The sequence below is a fragment of the Periplaneta americana genome, chromosome 7 (genome assembly GCF_040183065.1).
Source record: "Periplaneta americana isolate PAMFEO1 chromosome 7, P.americana_PAMFEO1_priV1, whole genome shotgun sequence".
Classification (NCBI taxonomy): domain Eukaryota; kingdom Metazoa; phylum Arthropoda; class Insecta; order Blattodea; family Blattidae; genus Periplaneta; species Periplaneta americana.
Window position 1 is genome coordinate 139,877,642 of NC_091123.1, and position 16,894 is coordinate 139,894,535.

At 34.7% G+C, this 16,894-nt stretch overlaps 1 protein-coding gene across 2 annotated transcripts in view; it reads left to right on the forward strand.

Annotated features, from left to right (window-relative positions):
- The window catches only part of LOC138703488 (uncharacterized), a 349,295-nt gene that overhangs the window by 108,238 nt on the left and 224,163 nt on the right, over positions 1-16,894 (forward strand). For both annotated transcript variants that reach the window (XM_069831388.1, XM_069831387.1), the window contains exon 3: positions 15,338-15,441. In XM_069831388.1, coding sequence (XP_069687489.1) covers positions 15,338-15,441 — 104 coding nt within the window. The remainder of the gene's footprint in view (positions 1-15,337; positions 15,442-16,894) is intronic.

The window sequence follows — 16,894 nt, forward strand, 5'->3', positions numbered from 1 at the left end:
GGTGGAGACTAAGAGGAAGGCAGAAAATAGGAAAGATTGGAGAATGCTGGGTTTGCAGTGAAAGACCTGTCATTTGGCAGGACACTATTTAGGCCTGTGTATGTATGTTGGCAAATGTCGGAACTGCATCTCTTGTTACATAACCTGATCGGTATTACAGGTATTCATTACTATTACTAGAATTTTTCATATTACTTCCAAAAGGAGCGTAATGGTTTATCAGCAGTAATCTCGCTAGAAGTTTTGATTTACCTAGAGAAAATCAAGACTCGAGTGGGATTTAATTGACTATTACACGATTAAAAGAAAATATATAAAGATTAGAAGAACTAAAGTACTCTAATAGAATAAAATATTAATTGACTTACTGAAATTCTATTTCGCTAATATTAGCTTCACCAAAACGTTTGAACGGAGCCGCCATTTTCAATTGACTGTCTATGCTGTAAACAAATGACGATAGTAGATAAGAAATGATGGGGAGTGACAGGCTAAATGGGCTTTAGGGCTTGAGGGGAGTGACAGGCTTAAGGGGAGTGACAGGCTTGAGTGGGCGTGGCCAAAGTATTACGTCATAGTGGGCGTGGCCAAATTATTGCGTCATGGGCGGGGCTTAAATTATGACGTCACGGAGGGGGTGGGGGGGCTTAAATTATGACGTAGGAAAAGGGCGTAACTTAAATTACGTCATAAGAGTTCAAGGTTAAAGTGTGTTGTCATGCAGGTATATAATGGCATGACAAGTTCATACATGTTTATCTCCTCAATGTGGGGGGCTTAAATTATGACGTAGGAAAGGGGCGTAACGTCATAAATGGCAATCTAAGAGTTCAAGGTTAAAGTGTGACGTAATGCATGTAATGGCATGACATGTTTATCTCCTCAATGTGGAAATTATGACGTAGGAAAGGGGCGTAACTTAAATTACGTCAAGGTTAAAGTGTGACGTGTGGGCATGTAATGGCATAACAAGTTTATCTCCTCAATGTGGAAATTATGATGTAAGAAAGGGGCGTAACGTCATAAATGGTAATCTAAGAGTTCAAGGTTAAAGTGTGACGTGCAGGTATGTTGTGGCATGACAAGTTCATACATGTTTATCTCATCAATGTCGCTATGTGTGCTGAGTCATATCCGGCAATTGTTCTAGTTCATACATGTTTGAAAACTGCTATGTGTGCAAATATTATACATCCGGCGAAGAATTAATCTATCACACTTAAACACATACATTCTTTTAATGTAATGGTAATTTAATTGATTGGGGAATGGGTGTTGGAATGTGGGACATAAATGGATAAAAAATTAATCTAGCACACTTGTAAATTAAACAGGATGTGGCTGAAGTGACGTTATAAATTTGTAATTAAAGTTGGAAATGGGGGAGGGGGGGTAAAAATTTGAAATACGAACGGCATAACTTAAAGTGTGGCGTCATAAATTTTTAATTGAAGTTGGAAATGTAATAATTTGAAATGTACATGTTCATACAAGTTTGTATAGTGGGGGGGGGGGAATAGACAAGTTCATACATGTTTGTATATTTGAAAGTGAGTTGTGAATGTTAAAATAATCACTATCTGCTATGTGTGCAAATATTGTGCAAGGTTGCTTGGTTGTACTTTAAGCCAATTGCTGAGTAATTGATAAAAAATATTAAGATTCTAATGTACTGGTAATTGAATTGATAAATAGTAATGGGGAAATGGAAATTGGAATGGGGGAATTATTGATGGCGTAAATGGTTGTACTTTAAGCCAATTTATAAAAAAATTAATCTAGCACACTTGTAAATTAAACACATACATTCTTCTCATATTATTCCAGTGTAATACATTTTGAGTGGTTTGTTTAGCGTATTTAATACATTACCAACATTCAGAATGTAACATTATTATTTCGTAATACAGTAATTGTAGCAGATAAATCAATGTAGATGTATATGTTGAAGTGTGAAAATATTATGCAAGCTTGCTGAATCACTTCCGGCGACGATGCAATTGCTGAGTAATGATAAAAGCATGTGCTTTAAGCACCTGCAACGTGTCATATTACACAAATATTGCATGATGCAAATAATATGGAAGCTGTTAATTCACATCCGGTGAAGACGCAAGTGCTGAATAATGGCCAGCTGTCCAATGGATGTCCTGAAACTGGTTGCACTTTAAGCCAATTGTTGAGTAATTGATAAAAAATATTAAGATTCTAATGTACTGGTAATTGAATTGATAAATAGTAATGGGAAATGGAAATTGGAATGCGGGAATTATTGATGGCGTAAATGGTTGTACTTTAAGCCAATTTATAAAAAAAAATTAATCTAGCACACTTGTAAATTAAACACATACATTCTTCTCATATTATTATTATTCCAATGTAATATATTTAATGTAGATGTACATGTTGTGTAATGCATAAGTGTGCAAATATTATGCAAGGTTGCTGAATCACTTCCGGCGACGATGCAATTGCTGAGTAATGATAAAAACATGTTTTTGAAGCACCTGGAATGATTATTATTATTATTATTATTATTATTATTATTATTATTATTATTATTATTATGATTCCAATTTAATACATTTTGAAGTAACATTTATTGGACTTATTTTAAGCCATACATTATTACCGAAACAGTTCGTAATATAAATATGTGTTATGAGATTGAAATATTATTATTATTATTATTATTATTATTATTATTATTATTATTATTATTATTATTATTATGATTCCAATTTAATACATTTTGAAGTAACATTTATTGGACTTATTTTAAGCCATACATTATTACCGAAACAGTTCGTAATATAAATATGTGTTATGAGATTGAAATATTATTATTATTATTATTATTATTATTATTATTATTATTATTATTATTATTATTATTATTATTATGATTCCAATTTAATACATTTTGAAGTAACATTTATTGGACTTATTTTAAGCCATACATTATTACCGAAACAGTTCGTAATATAAATATGTGTTATGAGATTGAAATATTATTATTATTATTATTATTATTATTATTATTATTATTATTATTATTATTATTATTATTATTATTATGATTCCAATTTAATACATTTAGAAGTAACATTTATTGGACTTATTTTAAGCCATACATTATTACCGAAACAGTTCGTAATATAAATATGTGTTATGAGATTGAAATATACAAGTTCATACATGTTTGTAATTACAGTTGGAGTGGGGGGTTTGAAATATACAAGTTCATACATGTTTTTAATTACAATTGGAGTGGGGGGTTTGAAATATACAAGTTCATACATGTTTGTATGGTGAATGTTATAAAAGCTGAGGATATGAAAACATAATTGACAGTTATGGATAGCACAATTATGGGAAACGATGTGGCGCTAGCCATTGATAATCCACTAATATTGAAAGAAGAAAGATATAAAGTACCATTTGAGGTAACGTATGCATATTTTCCAGATGTGAGAGATGAGTGGTTAAATGAACCATATGCAATAACACGCAAATACAATATAATAAATTCTGAGAAAGTATACACTGAGGTGGTAAGAAAAATTTATGGTGCTAATCAGTTACATACGGATTGGTCATTGGTGTTGCCTTGTGGTAATACGGAAATGAGTTTTATAAATGCACCTTCAACACATGAGGATACATATCACCACAATATCTGTTTGGGTAACGGTGAACATCGCATTGAATGCACAGATCCCAAAGAGTCCAGCTTACATGTGTGGCGGGAAGTGTGTGATCCCAGCTGTCTTACTTACAAAGAGGTGAGTACAGTTTATATTGCTTTTATTAATTATAATATTATGATATATTTAATGGTGATATTTGTTATTTTGTTTTTGTGCAGAAACCAGAGATTGTTGCCAAAGCACCTAAAATGAGATTTTATCGGAAGAGATGTGATGAAGCTTGCCCCAACTACAAAGCAGTAAGTTTTTTTCCTCCCACATGAAGTATGTCTATATTTGTGATTCAAAATGGCTATATTTGTGATTGTTTTTGTTTAACAGAAGTCGGAAAGTGTTGAGAAAAGAGGAAAAAGGAGGAAAAACAGATTGTGGCGGGAGACATGCATTGAAACATGCCCCAACTATAAAGCGGTGAGTGTATGTTTTGTGTTCTGATATTGAATGGTGATTATGTAGAGCATATACATGACTAATTTACATTATTGTTTTCAGAAGACAACTAAAAGAGGAGAAAAGAGGAAACATAGCGCATTGAAGGAGGAGGTGATGGATATTGAAGCCATTGTTCAACAATTGAGTGTATAGAAAATAGAAAATAAATGTGACATTTTCATGGTTGTGATCAAGTGAGACGCAAGGACAAAAGTGGTTGTTAAGACAATACATGTATGTAGTGTGCATAATATGAGAATAGTAATAATAAAAAATGAATTTAATGAGTTATTATTTGGAATGAACCTGAATTCCTTGTCATTGGGGATGGGAGAGTAACCTCACCTTAAGTCCTTGTCATTGTCGAAAACGTTGCAATAACGCAACAGTATGTCGAAAATCGTATTCGTGTTGCGATAATGCAACACCATGTCGAAAATCGCATTCGTGTTGCGATAATGCAACACCATGTCGAAAATCGTATTCGTGTTGCGATAATGCAACACCATGTCGAAAATCGCATTCGTGTTGCGATAATGCAACACCATGTCGAAAATCGTATTCGTGTTGCGATAATGCAACACCATGTCGAAAATCGCATTCGTGTTGCGATAATGCAACACCATGTCGAAAATCGCATTCGTGTTGCGATAATGCAACACCATGTCGAAAATCGCATTCGTGTTGCGATAATGCAACACCATGTCGAAAATCGCATTCGTGTTGCGATAATGCAACACCATGTCGAAAATCGCATTCGTGTTGCGATAATGCAACACCATGTCGAAAATCGTATTCGTGTTGCGATAATGCAACACCATGTCGAAAATCGCATTCGTGTTGCGATAATGCAACACCATGTCGAAAATCGTATTCGTGTTGCGATAATGCAACACCATGTCGAAAATCGCATTCGTGTTGCGATAATGCAACACCATGTCGAAAATCGTATTCGTGTTGCGATAATGCAACACCATGTCGAAAATCGTATTCGTGTTGCGATAATGCAACACCATGTCGAAAATCGTATTCGTGTTGCGATAATGCAACACCATGTCGAAGTTGCTACATATATGTCGCAAGATTACGATTTTCGACAAGTGATTGCATATATATCGCAAGATTACGATTCGACATATCGGTTGGATTGATGAGGGCGATGTATTGAAATAAAAACAAATTTATACACAAGCACTGTAGGTTTATTGTGATTAAATCAAAACTGTATAAATTACTACATTATTATTATTTACACACACATTTAAATCAAAACTATATAAATTACAACATTATTATTATTTACATACACACATTTAAATCAAAACTATATAAATTACAACATTATTATTATTTACATACACACATTTTACTCTTGCACACGCCTTCTTTTACATGAGGGTTCATAAAATCCATGCGGTACTGTATTAATCCCATCTTGTAATACAACTCTCTTATCATCGAAAGAATTTAAAGTCACTTTATTTACACACATTGTAAACACATTGTGAAAATATGATCTAATAGTATTGTTTTTTGTGTAAGTAGTGATATCAAACTCGCGACATGTTGCATAATCGTCAAATGCAAGTTCATTCCTAATTACGCTTTTCTTAACCCCCTTCAGTTTCTTAATTTCAAAATCTGAACACTTTAAGGCATATACTTTAGCCTTCAAACCAACAAACTCATCAATATGTGAATTTGGAATTTCATCCTTGAACTTCCCAAGCACACCTTTATTATGTGTTGAAAATAAAATATGATTTGATGAATACACACTAGTATCCAAATGATCCCGAACATTTTGCAGATCATGATACAAATCATCTGTTTCAATGAGGTATATAAAACTGTCTGTATCCATATAACACAACTTCAAGTTATCGCCAAACTGTTCTTTCATAATGTTATGGTGAAAATTGTACATGTGCACTTTTGAAAGTTCTAAAATACACATACCCACATATAACGCTTTATCAAACAAAATTTGAGTTCTCGCTAAATGAATACCCACCAGGTTTTCAGCATAAATTACTCTGTCAAGAAAGTATGGTTTCGAAATTAGTTTTTTCAGTTTCTCATCGTTTGAAACTAATCTGAAATGCGGTCTTTTTCGAACATTTTCCATCGTCTTTCCAAATACCGCATTATTCATAAGCTTGAAAAAGTCTTTTTCAAAGTTATTTTTTGCATTTTTACGCAATTCAGTATTCAAATCAATGTATTGTTTTAACCAATACGATTGCTTAAATTTTATAACACGGTGTATTTTGACAATTTGCAAACCATTATCCACTGCCTGTTGCAAAAGTTTGTAGTGCGCCACGTAGTGTTGTTTGGAATGCAGTGTTGTCAACAATTTTTTATGCTTTCCACCTGGTGGTTTCGCAAACTCAGCACAAAATGGTAAATCTCTATGTTTCTCAAACAGATGATTTGGATACTCTAGATCAACCTCTAAAATATAACCTATTTCACTATCATCATTTATTGCTTGAAGGTCAAAATGATGTATTTCCTCATCTGATAGCCATTCAAATCCTCCATATGGTAATTTTTGTGACATGGCGAATCCATACAAATTATTCGCATCCACATAGTAAATTGCAGAAGGGGATTTAGAATTATCAAAATTTCCGCTTTTAGGATCATTCGCAACTGCGTGACGAGTCACACACTGACATATTCCACCACGGATCCCTTGCTCAAAAAGTAATAGCATTGTCATGTCTGTAATCAGCTGCAATTCAACACCTGTTAATTTCAACATTGCCGAATATGCAAGTCCTGGTACTGTATAGTAATACATACAATCTAAATCGTATGTTTTCAGACACATTTCGCGAAAATTTTCAAACACATCTGTTAAGATGAGGGTGTCGGATTTTAAGTATAAATCTGAATATTCTCCCAAGGTCTGAATATTAAATGCCTCCCACACACATTTTGCATGATTATAGTCCTCCTCGGTAATGTGCTCATTATTTAATTTGCTGAAAAACTTCTCCTTGGGTGGTAGGCAATTGTCTTCTAATTTATCTGATGTTGTCAAATAATCATAGGGAAAGACACCCTTGCGAGAAACAAGATCAAATTTATCTTTGAACATTTTTTTCGTTTCCGAAAACTTATCCTTTGGTAGATTGTCTGCTAATTGTGCTAAACTGGAGGGCATAAACCGAAAAGAATCAAGAAATCGCATTTGCATATAACGTTTTTTTCTGTACGTGCTAGGGACATTTTTAATAAAACTGATGTACTTTTCCTGTGTATTTGGTAGAACTTGAATGGGGTTGTCATCATAGCCCAATTCCTTCACAATAAAATGTCCATCATATGACGACAAATTATGTAATACAATAGGAATAAAGTGCTGATGCTGATACCTCAAATTACACTCATTGTGAGCAGCACCGCGAAATTTCCCCGTCAAATGATCATGATCTCGAACTTTATAATTATCAACTGTAAAATTACCCTTTTTGCAAATGTGACATATATTTGCATTCGAGTATGCAACATCTTCTTCACTGGTTAATGGAATCATTTCTTTAATATCCTCAAATAATATTTGCTCAATTTTTTTCGTTTCCATTACCATGTCTTGCACAAAATGTTTTGCCGCATCACACCCCCTGTATAATTTCATGTCTGTGTATGTATCCTGACTATCCTTAAGGACATAACAATAACTAAAAGGTGTATGTTTCTGATATTGCACTGTGTAACTAGAGTCTGGATTCCCATGACAATTCTCAACGGGCTCTAGCAAACACTCAAAATCTGCATAAATCACAAATCTCACCTTTTTTGAAAATTCTGGATGATCAAAAGACAGATATTCCTTATTTGGAAATACTGATCTAACAGAGCTAAATTGTGAACATACGCTCTCATGATCCTTTAATCGTTCTGCACATGACCTAAACGCATTATGCCGAAAATATGCAAAACATCGTTTACAAACAGCAATTTGACATCCAACGGCAGCTGTCAGTTGAGGCTTTACGAGAGCGCTGAAATTTGTTATGCAACAGTAATGTGATATATTTTCATTACTTATGTATAGCAAATCCCTATGATCTGGTAATTCCTTTTCACATATTCTAAGAGGAAACACATCATCATTCTCGTCAAGTGCAAACACATTAATAGAAATGTCATTACGTTTTTCAAATTTTGCAATATCCTTAATTCCCACGGGAAAGTCAATACACCAATCATATTTACATTCCAAATCTGGTCTATTCTCATAGCTAGATATAACGTTCTTTTCTTTATCAAGAAATTTCGATAGTATACAATACTTGAAACAATAGATATCACTGTTGGCAATGTTTAGTACAGATTTTGAATTCTTGTACCTGTGAGGAAGTTCTATATATGCACTACCCCCCATCAATGGTGTATATTTATTTACTCGCAATTCTAATTTGTGCAATTTGACATAAAACAATCCCGATCCCTTCATACTACACTCTTCAAACTCTTTCAGAATCTTTTCCTTTTGTTTGTTTACAAACTCTCTAACATCCGAATACTGGTATAGGACATCATTCTTACTTTTAAAATTATGAAATATTGTCTCGTTATGAACATTTGCAAACACACATTCAACAAATATGTTAAATTTTAATGCAAGCTGCTCCTTTAAATTTGTCTTTAAAATGTCTTCCATTTCATCAACGATACAGTCTAGAATATCTTTCAATTCACGATCATGATTTTTCAAATTTAGAGCAATATAAGTCTTCAAACGACTTTTGAATGCTCTGTCTGATAACGTAAACACTGATTCGGAACATACTTGGCTTGATCCAGGCACTAAGGCTGCTATGGGGGTTGATGAGGCAACCATCCCAGCATCTGCTCCAGAGGTAGATGGCGTAGTCATCTCGACATCCACTCCAGAGGTAGATGGCGTAACCATCTCTGATGTTTGAACCAATGCAGTGTTCATCACAGGTGCAACGTATAGTTTCTCATAAGCTCCTTTGATATCTGTAACCTGATACAATAATCAATCATTAATATTTTCATAAGTATTAAACACACTCAGTACATTCTCATTGTTTACATACTTACCATATTATGATTTTTTACATGCTGGACCATATGTCTTTCCACTTTACCAATTGTTCCACATATTTTACATGTAAATTTGAATGTGCTGTGAGTTTCTTTTTTGTGTCGTGCTAAAATATTTTTTGAAGAATAGTTTTTTGCACAAATTTCACATTTATATCCTATTGCACTATGTTTATCTTTCACATGCGCTGTCAATTTCCATTTATGTGAAAATTTTTTATCACAAATATCGCATTTATTCTCCATTTTTATGCAGTCTTTCACTCTTAGTAGACTATCAACAGCTAGCGCCACAACGTTTCCCACGATTGTGCATCCATGACTCTCAATTATGCTTTTATAATCTCAGATTTTATACCATTACTCAGCAATTGTATCGCCGGATGTCAATCAGCAAGCTTGCATAATATTTGTATCATATAATATTTGTGTAACACGACACGTTGCAGGTGGTCATTATGATGCGTAATCAAAAACATGCTTTTTTATCATTACTCAGCATTTGCATCGTCGCCGGAAGTGATTCAGCAAGCTTGCATAATATTTTCACACTTCAACATATACATCTACATTGATTTATCTGCTACAATTACTGTATTACGAAATAATAATGTTACATTCTGAATGTTGGTAATGTATTAAATACGCTAAACAAACCACTCAAAATGTATTACACTGGAATAATATGAGAAGAATGTATGTGTTTAATTTACAAGTGTGCTAGATTAATTTTTTTATAAATTGGCTTAAAGTACAACCATTTACGCCATCAATAATTCCCCCATTCCAATTTCCATTTCCCCATTACTATTTATCAATTCAATTACCAGTACATTAGAATCTTAATATTTTTTATCAATTACTCAGCAATTGGCTTAAAGTACAACCAAGCAACCTTGCACAATATTTGCACACATAGCAGATAGTGATTATTTTAACATTCACAACTCACTTTCAAATATACAAACATGTATGAACTTGTCTATTCCCCCCCCCCCCCCCACTATACAAACTTGTATGAACATGTACATTTCAAATTATTACATTTCCAACTTCAATTAAAAATTTATGACGCCACACTTTAAGTTATGCCGTTCGTATTTCAAATTTTTACCCCCCCTCCCCCATTTCCAACTTTAATTACAAATTTATAACGTCACTTCAGCCACATCCTGTTTAATTTACAAGTGTGCTAGATTAATTTTTTATCCATTTATGTCCCACATTCCAACACCCATTCCCCAATCAATTAAATTACCATTACATTAAAAGAATGTATGTGTTTAAGTGTGATAGATTAATTCTTCGCCGGATGTATAATATTTGCACACATAGCAGTTTTCAAACATGTATGAACTAGAACAATTGCCGGATATGACTCAGCACACATAGCGACATTGATGAGATAAACATGTATGAACTTGTCATGCCACAACATACCTGCACGTCACACTTTAACCTTGAACTCTTAGATTACCATTTATGACGTTACGCCCCTTTCTTACATCATAATTTCCACATTGAGGAGATAAACTTGTTATGCCATTACATGCCCACACGTCACACTTTAACCTTGACGTAATTTAAGTTACGCCCCTTTCCTACGTCATAATTTCCACATTGAGGAGATAAACATGTCATGCCATTACATGCATTACGTCACACTTTAACCTTGAACTCTTAGATTGCCATTTATGACGTTACGCCCCTTTCCTACGTCATAATTTAAGCCCCCCACAATGTATGAACTTGTCATGCCATTATATACCTGCATGACAACACACTTTAACCTTGAACTCTTATGACGTAATTTAAGTTACGCCCTTTTCCTACGTCATACTTTAAGCCCCCCCCACCCCCTCCGTGACGTCATAATTTAAGCCCCGCCCATGACGCAATAATTTGGCCACGCCCACTATGACGTAATACTTTGGCCACGCCCACTCAAGCCTGTCACTCCCCTTAAGCCTGTCACTCCCCTCAAGCCCTAAAGCCCATTTAGCCTGTCACTCCCCATCATTTCTTATCTACTGACGATCGCAAAGCATGTTTTACAGTACCGTAAAGAATTTGCAGTTTGAAATGTTAACAAACAAAGAAACAAATTGCAGAGAGGTGATAAAAACAGAAGAAAGTATATAAAGATTAGAAGAAATAAATTGAAATCAATTGACGTACTAAAATTCTATTTCGCTAATGTCACCTTTAGCAAAATGTTTGAAGGGAGCCGCCATTTTCAGCCGACTATCTGCGCGAAACAAATTGCGATCGCAAAGCATGTTTTATAATACCGTAAAGAATTTGCAGTTCTAGTAAGTAGTAGTTCTAGTTCTAGTAAGTAGTATCTCTAGTAGTAGTAGTAGTAGTAGTAGTAGTAGTAGTAGTAGTAGTAGTAGTAGTTCTACTTCCAGTAAGTAATAGTTCTAGTTCTAGTAAGTAGTAGTTCTAATAGTAGTAGTAGTTCTAGTAGTAGTAGCTCTAGTTCTAGTAGTAGTAATTCTAGTTCTAGTAGTAGTAGCTCTAGTTCTAGTAGTAGTAATTCTAGTTCTAGTAGTAGTAGCTCTAGTTCTAGTAGTAGTAATTCTAGTTCTAGTAGTAGTAGCTCTAGTTCTAGTAGTAGTAGTAATTCTAGTTCTAGTTCTAGTAGTAGCTCTATTTCTAGTAGTAGTAATTATAATAATAGTAGTTGTAGAATAGGTTATTCAGTGTCAAAATTGAACATGGCAGTGGGCAACCAATTTTGCCTAAAGACCTCTATAAGGGATAAGGTAATTTATGCTACCAGCACATGCAATATAGGAGATACCAAGTACTATCTCTAAAACACGAAGTGGAATAGAAACTAGAAACAACACGGAGAGAGTCAAAATTATCATTGGAAAAATTTCCTACCTTCTTGCCGACTGCAATCGACAAGTTGTGACAGTTACAGTACGATTGTTTTAGTGTTATTGCAAATTGTTCATCTAACGTTAGCTGACCCGAGCGCAAAGTATGGAATGTCCAGAATGTTCTAGAAAGCAATAGAGGAAAGCCACTTCCACTGTGTGATATTGGTTTCCTAACGATTGTACTGCTGTAGTCGCCACATTACTTCTCCATTACAATGGAGACCCAGAAAATAAATTGACAGTATTTCAACAAAAGAGACGTAAGTTCATGTTCAGTCATTCGTAGTTTTCTGTCCACTGGCAGGTCTTTCACTGGAAACCCAGCATTCTTCAATTTCTCCTATTTTCCGACTTCCTCTTAGTCTCCGTATACGATTCATAATACCTTAGTGTCGTCTGTCATCTGATATCTTCTTCTATCCCGAACTTTTGCCGTTCACTATTCCTTCCAGAGCATCCTTCAGTAGGCAGTTTTCTCTCAGCCAGTGGCCCAACCAATTCCTTTTTCTCTTCCTGATCGGTTTCAGCAAATTACATACTATTATAACAGATTGCTGAAAATATTTACTCACTAAGTAGTTCGAGGGAAAAATTTGGAAAATATCCAAAATAATTACAATTTTTCAGGAATCCATTTTAAAGTCGATGATATGAAACTCTTATAAGTTTGTATTCTAATAATTCCAAAAGACCTCATGGCATATTAGTATTATCGCCGCGGTTTCATGCTTAACATTCGGCAGGTCTTTGAGCGGCCTCGTGCGTAACATTCGGCAGGTCTTTGAAATTTAATTGTATTGTTGTTTTCAATCAATGAATATGGGAAATGCCTGTTATTATTCGGTTGAGAAGCTTTTATCATCCAGTCTGCCGTCAAAAAATCTGAAAGTTAGAATTTATAAAACAGTTATATTACCGGTTGTTCTTTATTGTTATGAAACTTGGACTCTCATTTTGAGAGAGGAACATAGGTTAAGGGTGTTTGAGAATAAGGTGCTTAGGAAAATATTTGGGGCTAAAAGGGATGAAGTTAAAGGAGAATGGAGAAAGTTACACGACACAGAACTGCACGCGTTCTTCACCTGACGTAATTAGGAACATTAAATCCAGACGTTTGAGATGGGCAGGACATGTAGCACGTATATTCGAATCTAGAAATGCATATAGAGTGTTAGTTGGGAGGCCGGAGGGAAAAAGACCTTTGGGGAGGCCGAGATGTAGATGGGAAGATAATATTAAAATGGATTTAAGGGAGGTGGGATATGATGATAGAGACTGGATTAATCTTGCTCAGGATAGGGACGTATGGTGGGCTTATGTGAGGGCGGCAATGAACCTTCGGGTTCCTTAAAAGCCAGTAAGTAAGTAAGTGTTGTTTTCAATTTCTTGTGTCGCCGCTCCAATCACTCCTCTCAATTTCAATCGTGCAACCAATAAGGAGCTTCCATTATAAAATGACACCTACTTGTCTAATCCACGTGGACTAAAACCGAGGTTGCTATGCCCTGTGCTGAGGACGAACATTAAGATATGTGATTAAAAATTATCATTAAGGAGTTATTATTATTATTATTATTATTATTATTATTATTATTATTATTATTATTATTATTATTATTAAGAGTTAATGTCAACGTACTCATATATGAAACAATAATAATAGCCATTTAACAATATAACAAACTAGTTATTCTTATCGAGGAAGTAGACGTGGCAACGTGACGCTTAGAATGAAGTGTACAGAGGAACAATCGGTCGGCAAAATTATGTTTTAAAAGCACACCGCACGTTAAGTTTGAGGCCGGGACCGTATTACAATCTTCTGAGATGAGGTGATGACAATGCAGCCACTTCATGAAACTGCGTTTTAGGTTATCGGTCGGCAAAACTAGCGTACATAAAATAGTTATTTATGATACAAGTTCGAAAAGATCTTATTTTTGGCTTTGTCTCGTTCACACAAACCAAGAGGGCCAAAAGGGTAACTTTACAAATGTGTATCATACAAAGTTTTTTCTACGTAGCACAGATTTACATTAAATAGATATTTGGAGTTGGAAAGGTTTCACGATTTTTACGACCGTCTAAACTCAGAACCATTAAAAAACAATTATCAATAGAATGACAGCCTGTTTTATTGATGATTAAGATTTCACGGCCATCTAAACAGTTGAATGATAAATCTTGTTCCAACGAGTACTACAGATGTAACTTCAGAGTATCAATGTACAAAAATTGTCAAAAAGAAACAAATGGGCTAAAATGAAAATATAAATGTTAAATTCGTTACTTATTGTGTTACGTGTAATATTTACTGCATAAAACATCTAGGTAATACATTAATTTCTTATTAAATGAAATTTATATAAGAACATTGAATATTACATATTCTTTGGCGTAAAATGAATATCAGTGAGTAAAGTGATTACTTACTTTTTACGCACTGGTGTTTTTAGTAGATTATTTTACGACGCTGTATCAATATCTCAGGTTACTTAGCGTCTGAATGAGGTGGTGGTAATGCCGGTGAAGTGAGTCCGGATTCCAGCACCGATAGTTACCAAGCATTTGCTCATATTGGGTTGAGGGAAAACCCCGGAAAAGCCTCAACCCGGTAACTTATCCCGACCGGGAATCGAACCGGGCCACATTGTTTCGCTACCAGACGCGCTAACCATTACTCCACAGGTGTGGATAGTACTGGTGTTTTAAAAATTCACTTTAGGCACTGATAACTGTGGGTAAAATGTGACTTTACCAAATACTTAGAAAATATATGTTTTATACATACAATAACGGAGCTCAAAAGTTTGAAATATCTCTTCATGAAAAGTTAGAGAAATTGAGATATATTAGTTTGTGAATAAAACGACAATATATTAGGCTATTGTAATTTTTTTATTGCACAGAATTTGTATCAATATAATATCTAAATCACAATATTTGCCCCTTCTCCAAGAGTATGATTGGTTTATTCACAGATCTTGTATTTTGGTTAGCTGTCTGCGGACTGAAATCCCTTGAGAGTAGAAAGATGAAACGTAAACTAATCTTCATTCCATTTTATTTTTCTTTAATTTAAAATTTTAAGTGGGTTAAGCATATGCTTCTCCCTCTCGCCGATTACGCCCCTGTATCTCAACGTCTCTGAATATTTCAAATAAATAACTGATTCCAACTGTAATATATTATACCAATACTGTATTTCGGTTGCAGGTGTTCAGGAGTAAACCACTGCAGCTTCCGTCTGTCTTCGGACTTCACTCCAGCGGAAGAGTGGGGTCCAGGAATTGTCTTCTTAAAATACATCTGCATAAACCGTGAGTACTAATGCATTTATAATGTAATTATTTTGATATTATTGTAGTATGCTTAGTATACAGAAGACCTGTGGAGAAAACCGAGAATGCAATTATTAATAAAATGATTTAGGTCTACAGTGACAAGATGAAGAAAGAAAATCTGAAACGTTTGACCCGGTTGCTGTCCATTTATCTCATTTTTGATCTGTGATCTCACTTAAAGGATTTTAGAGAATTTTTAAGGAGTAAAAGCTGAAAATATTATGTATTGTGTTAGTTGTCGGTCTGAATTAAGTTAATTAGTGTATTTAGTAAATATTGGAGAAAAAATGGGAGTATAAGGGTACAGTACATCAGTTATTAATAGATTTCAGAAAGGCATATGACTCGGTCAAGAGAGAAGTATTATATGATATTCTTATTGAATTTGGTATTCCCAAGAAACTAGTTCGATTAATTAAAATGTGTCTCAGTGAAACGTACAGCAGAGTCCGTATAGGCCAGTTTCTATCTGATGCTTTTCCAATTCACTGCGAGCTAAAGCAGGGAGATGCACTATCACCTTTACTTTTTAATTTCGCTTTACAATATGCCACTAGGAAAGTTCAGGATAACAGGCAAGGTTTGGAATTGAACGGGTTACATCAACTTCTTGTCTATGCGGATGACGTGAATATGTTAGGAGAAAATCCACAAACGATTAGGAAAAACACGGAAATTTTACTTGAAGCAAGTAAAGCGATAGGTTTGGAAGTAAATCCCGAAAAGACTAAGTATATGATTATGTCTCGTGATCAGAATATTGTACGAAATGGAAATATAAAAATTGGAGATTTATCCTTCGAATAGGTGGAAAAATTCAAATATCTTTGCGCAACAGTAACAAATATAAATGACACTCGGGAGGAAATTAAACGCAGAATAAGTATGGGAAATGAGTGTTATTATTCGATTGAGAAGCTTTTGTCATCTAGTCTGCTGTCAAAAAATCTGAAAGTTAGAATTTATAAAACAGTTATATTACCGGTTGTTCTGTATGGTTGTGAAACTTGGACTCTCACTTTGAGAGAGGAACAGAGATTAAGGGTGTTTGAGAATAAGGTTCTTAGGAAAATATTTGGGGCTAAGAGAGATGAAGTTACTGGAGAATGGAGAAAGTTACACAACGCAGAACTGCACGCATTGTATTCTTCACCTGACATAATAAGGAACATAAAATCCAGACGTTTGAGAGGGAACAGCATGTAGCACGTATGGGCGAATCCAGAAATGCATAGGCTATAGAGTATTAGTTGGGAGGCCGGAGGGAAAAAGACCTTTGGGAAGGCCGAGACGTATATGGGAGGATAATATTAAAATGGCTTTGAGGGAGGTGGGATATGATGATAGAGACTGGATTAACCTTGCACAGGATAGGGACCGATGGTGGGCTTATCTGAGGGCGGCAATGAACCTTCGGGTTCCTTAAAAG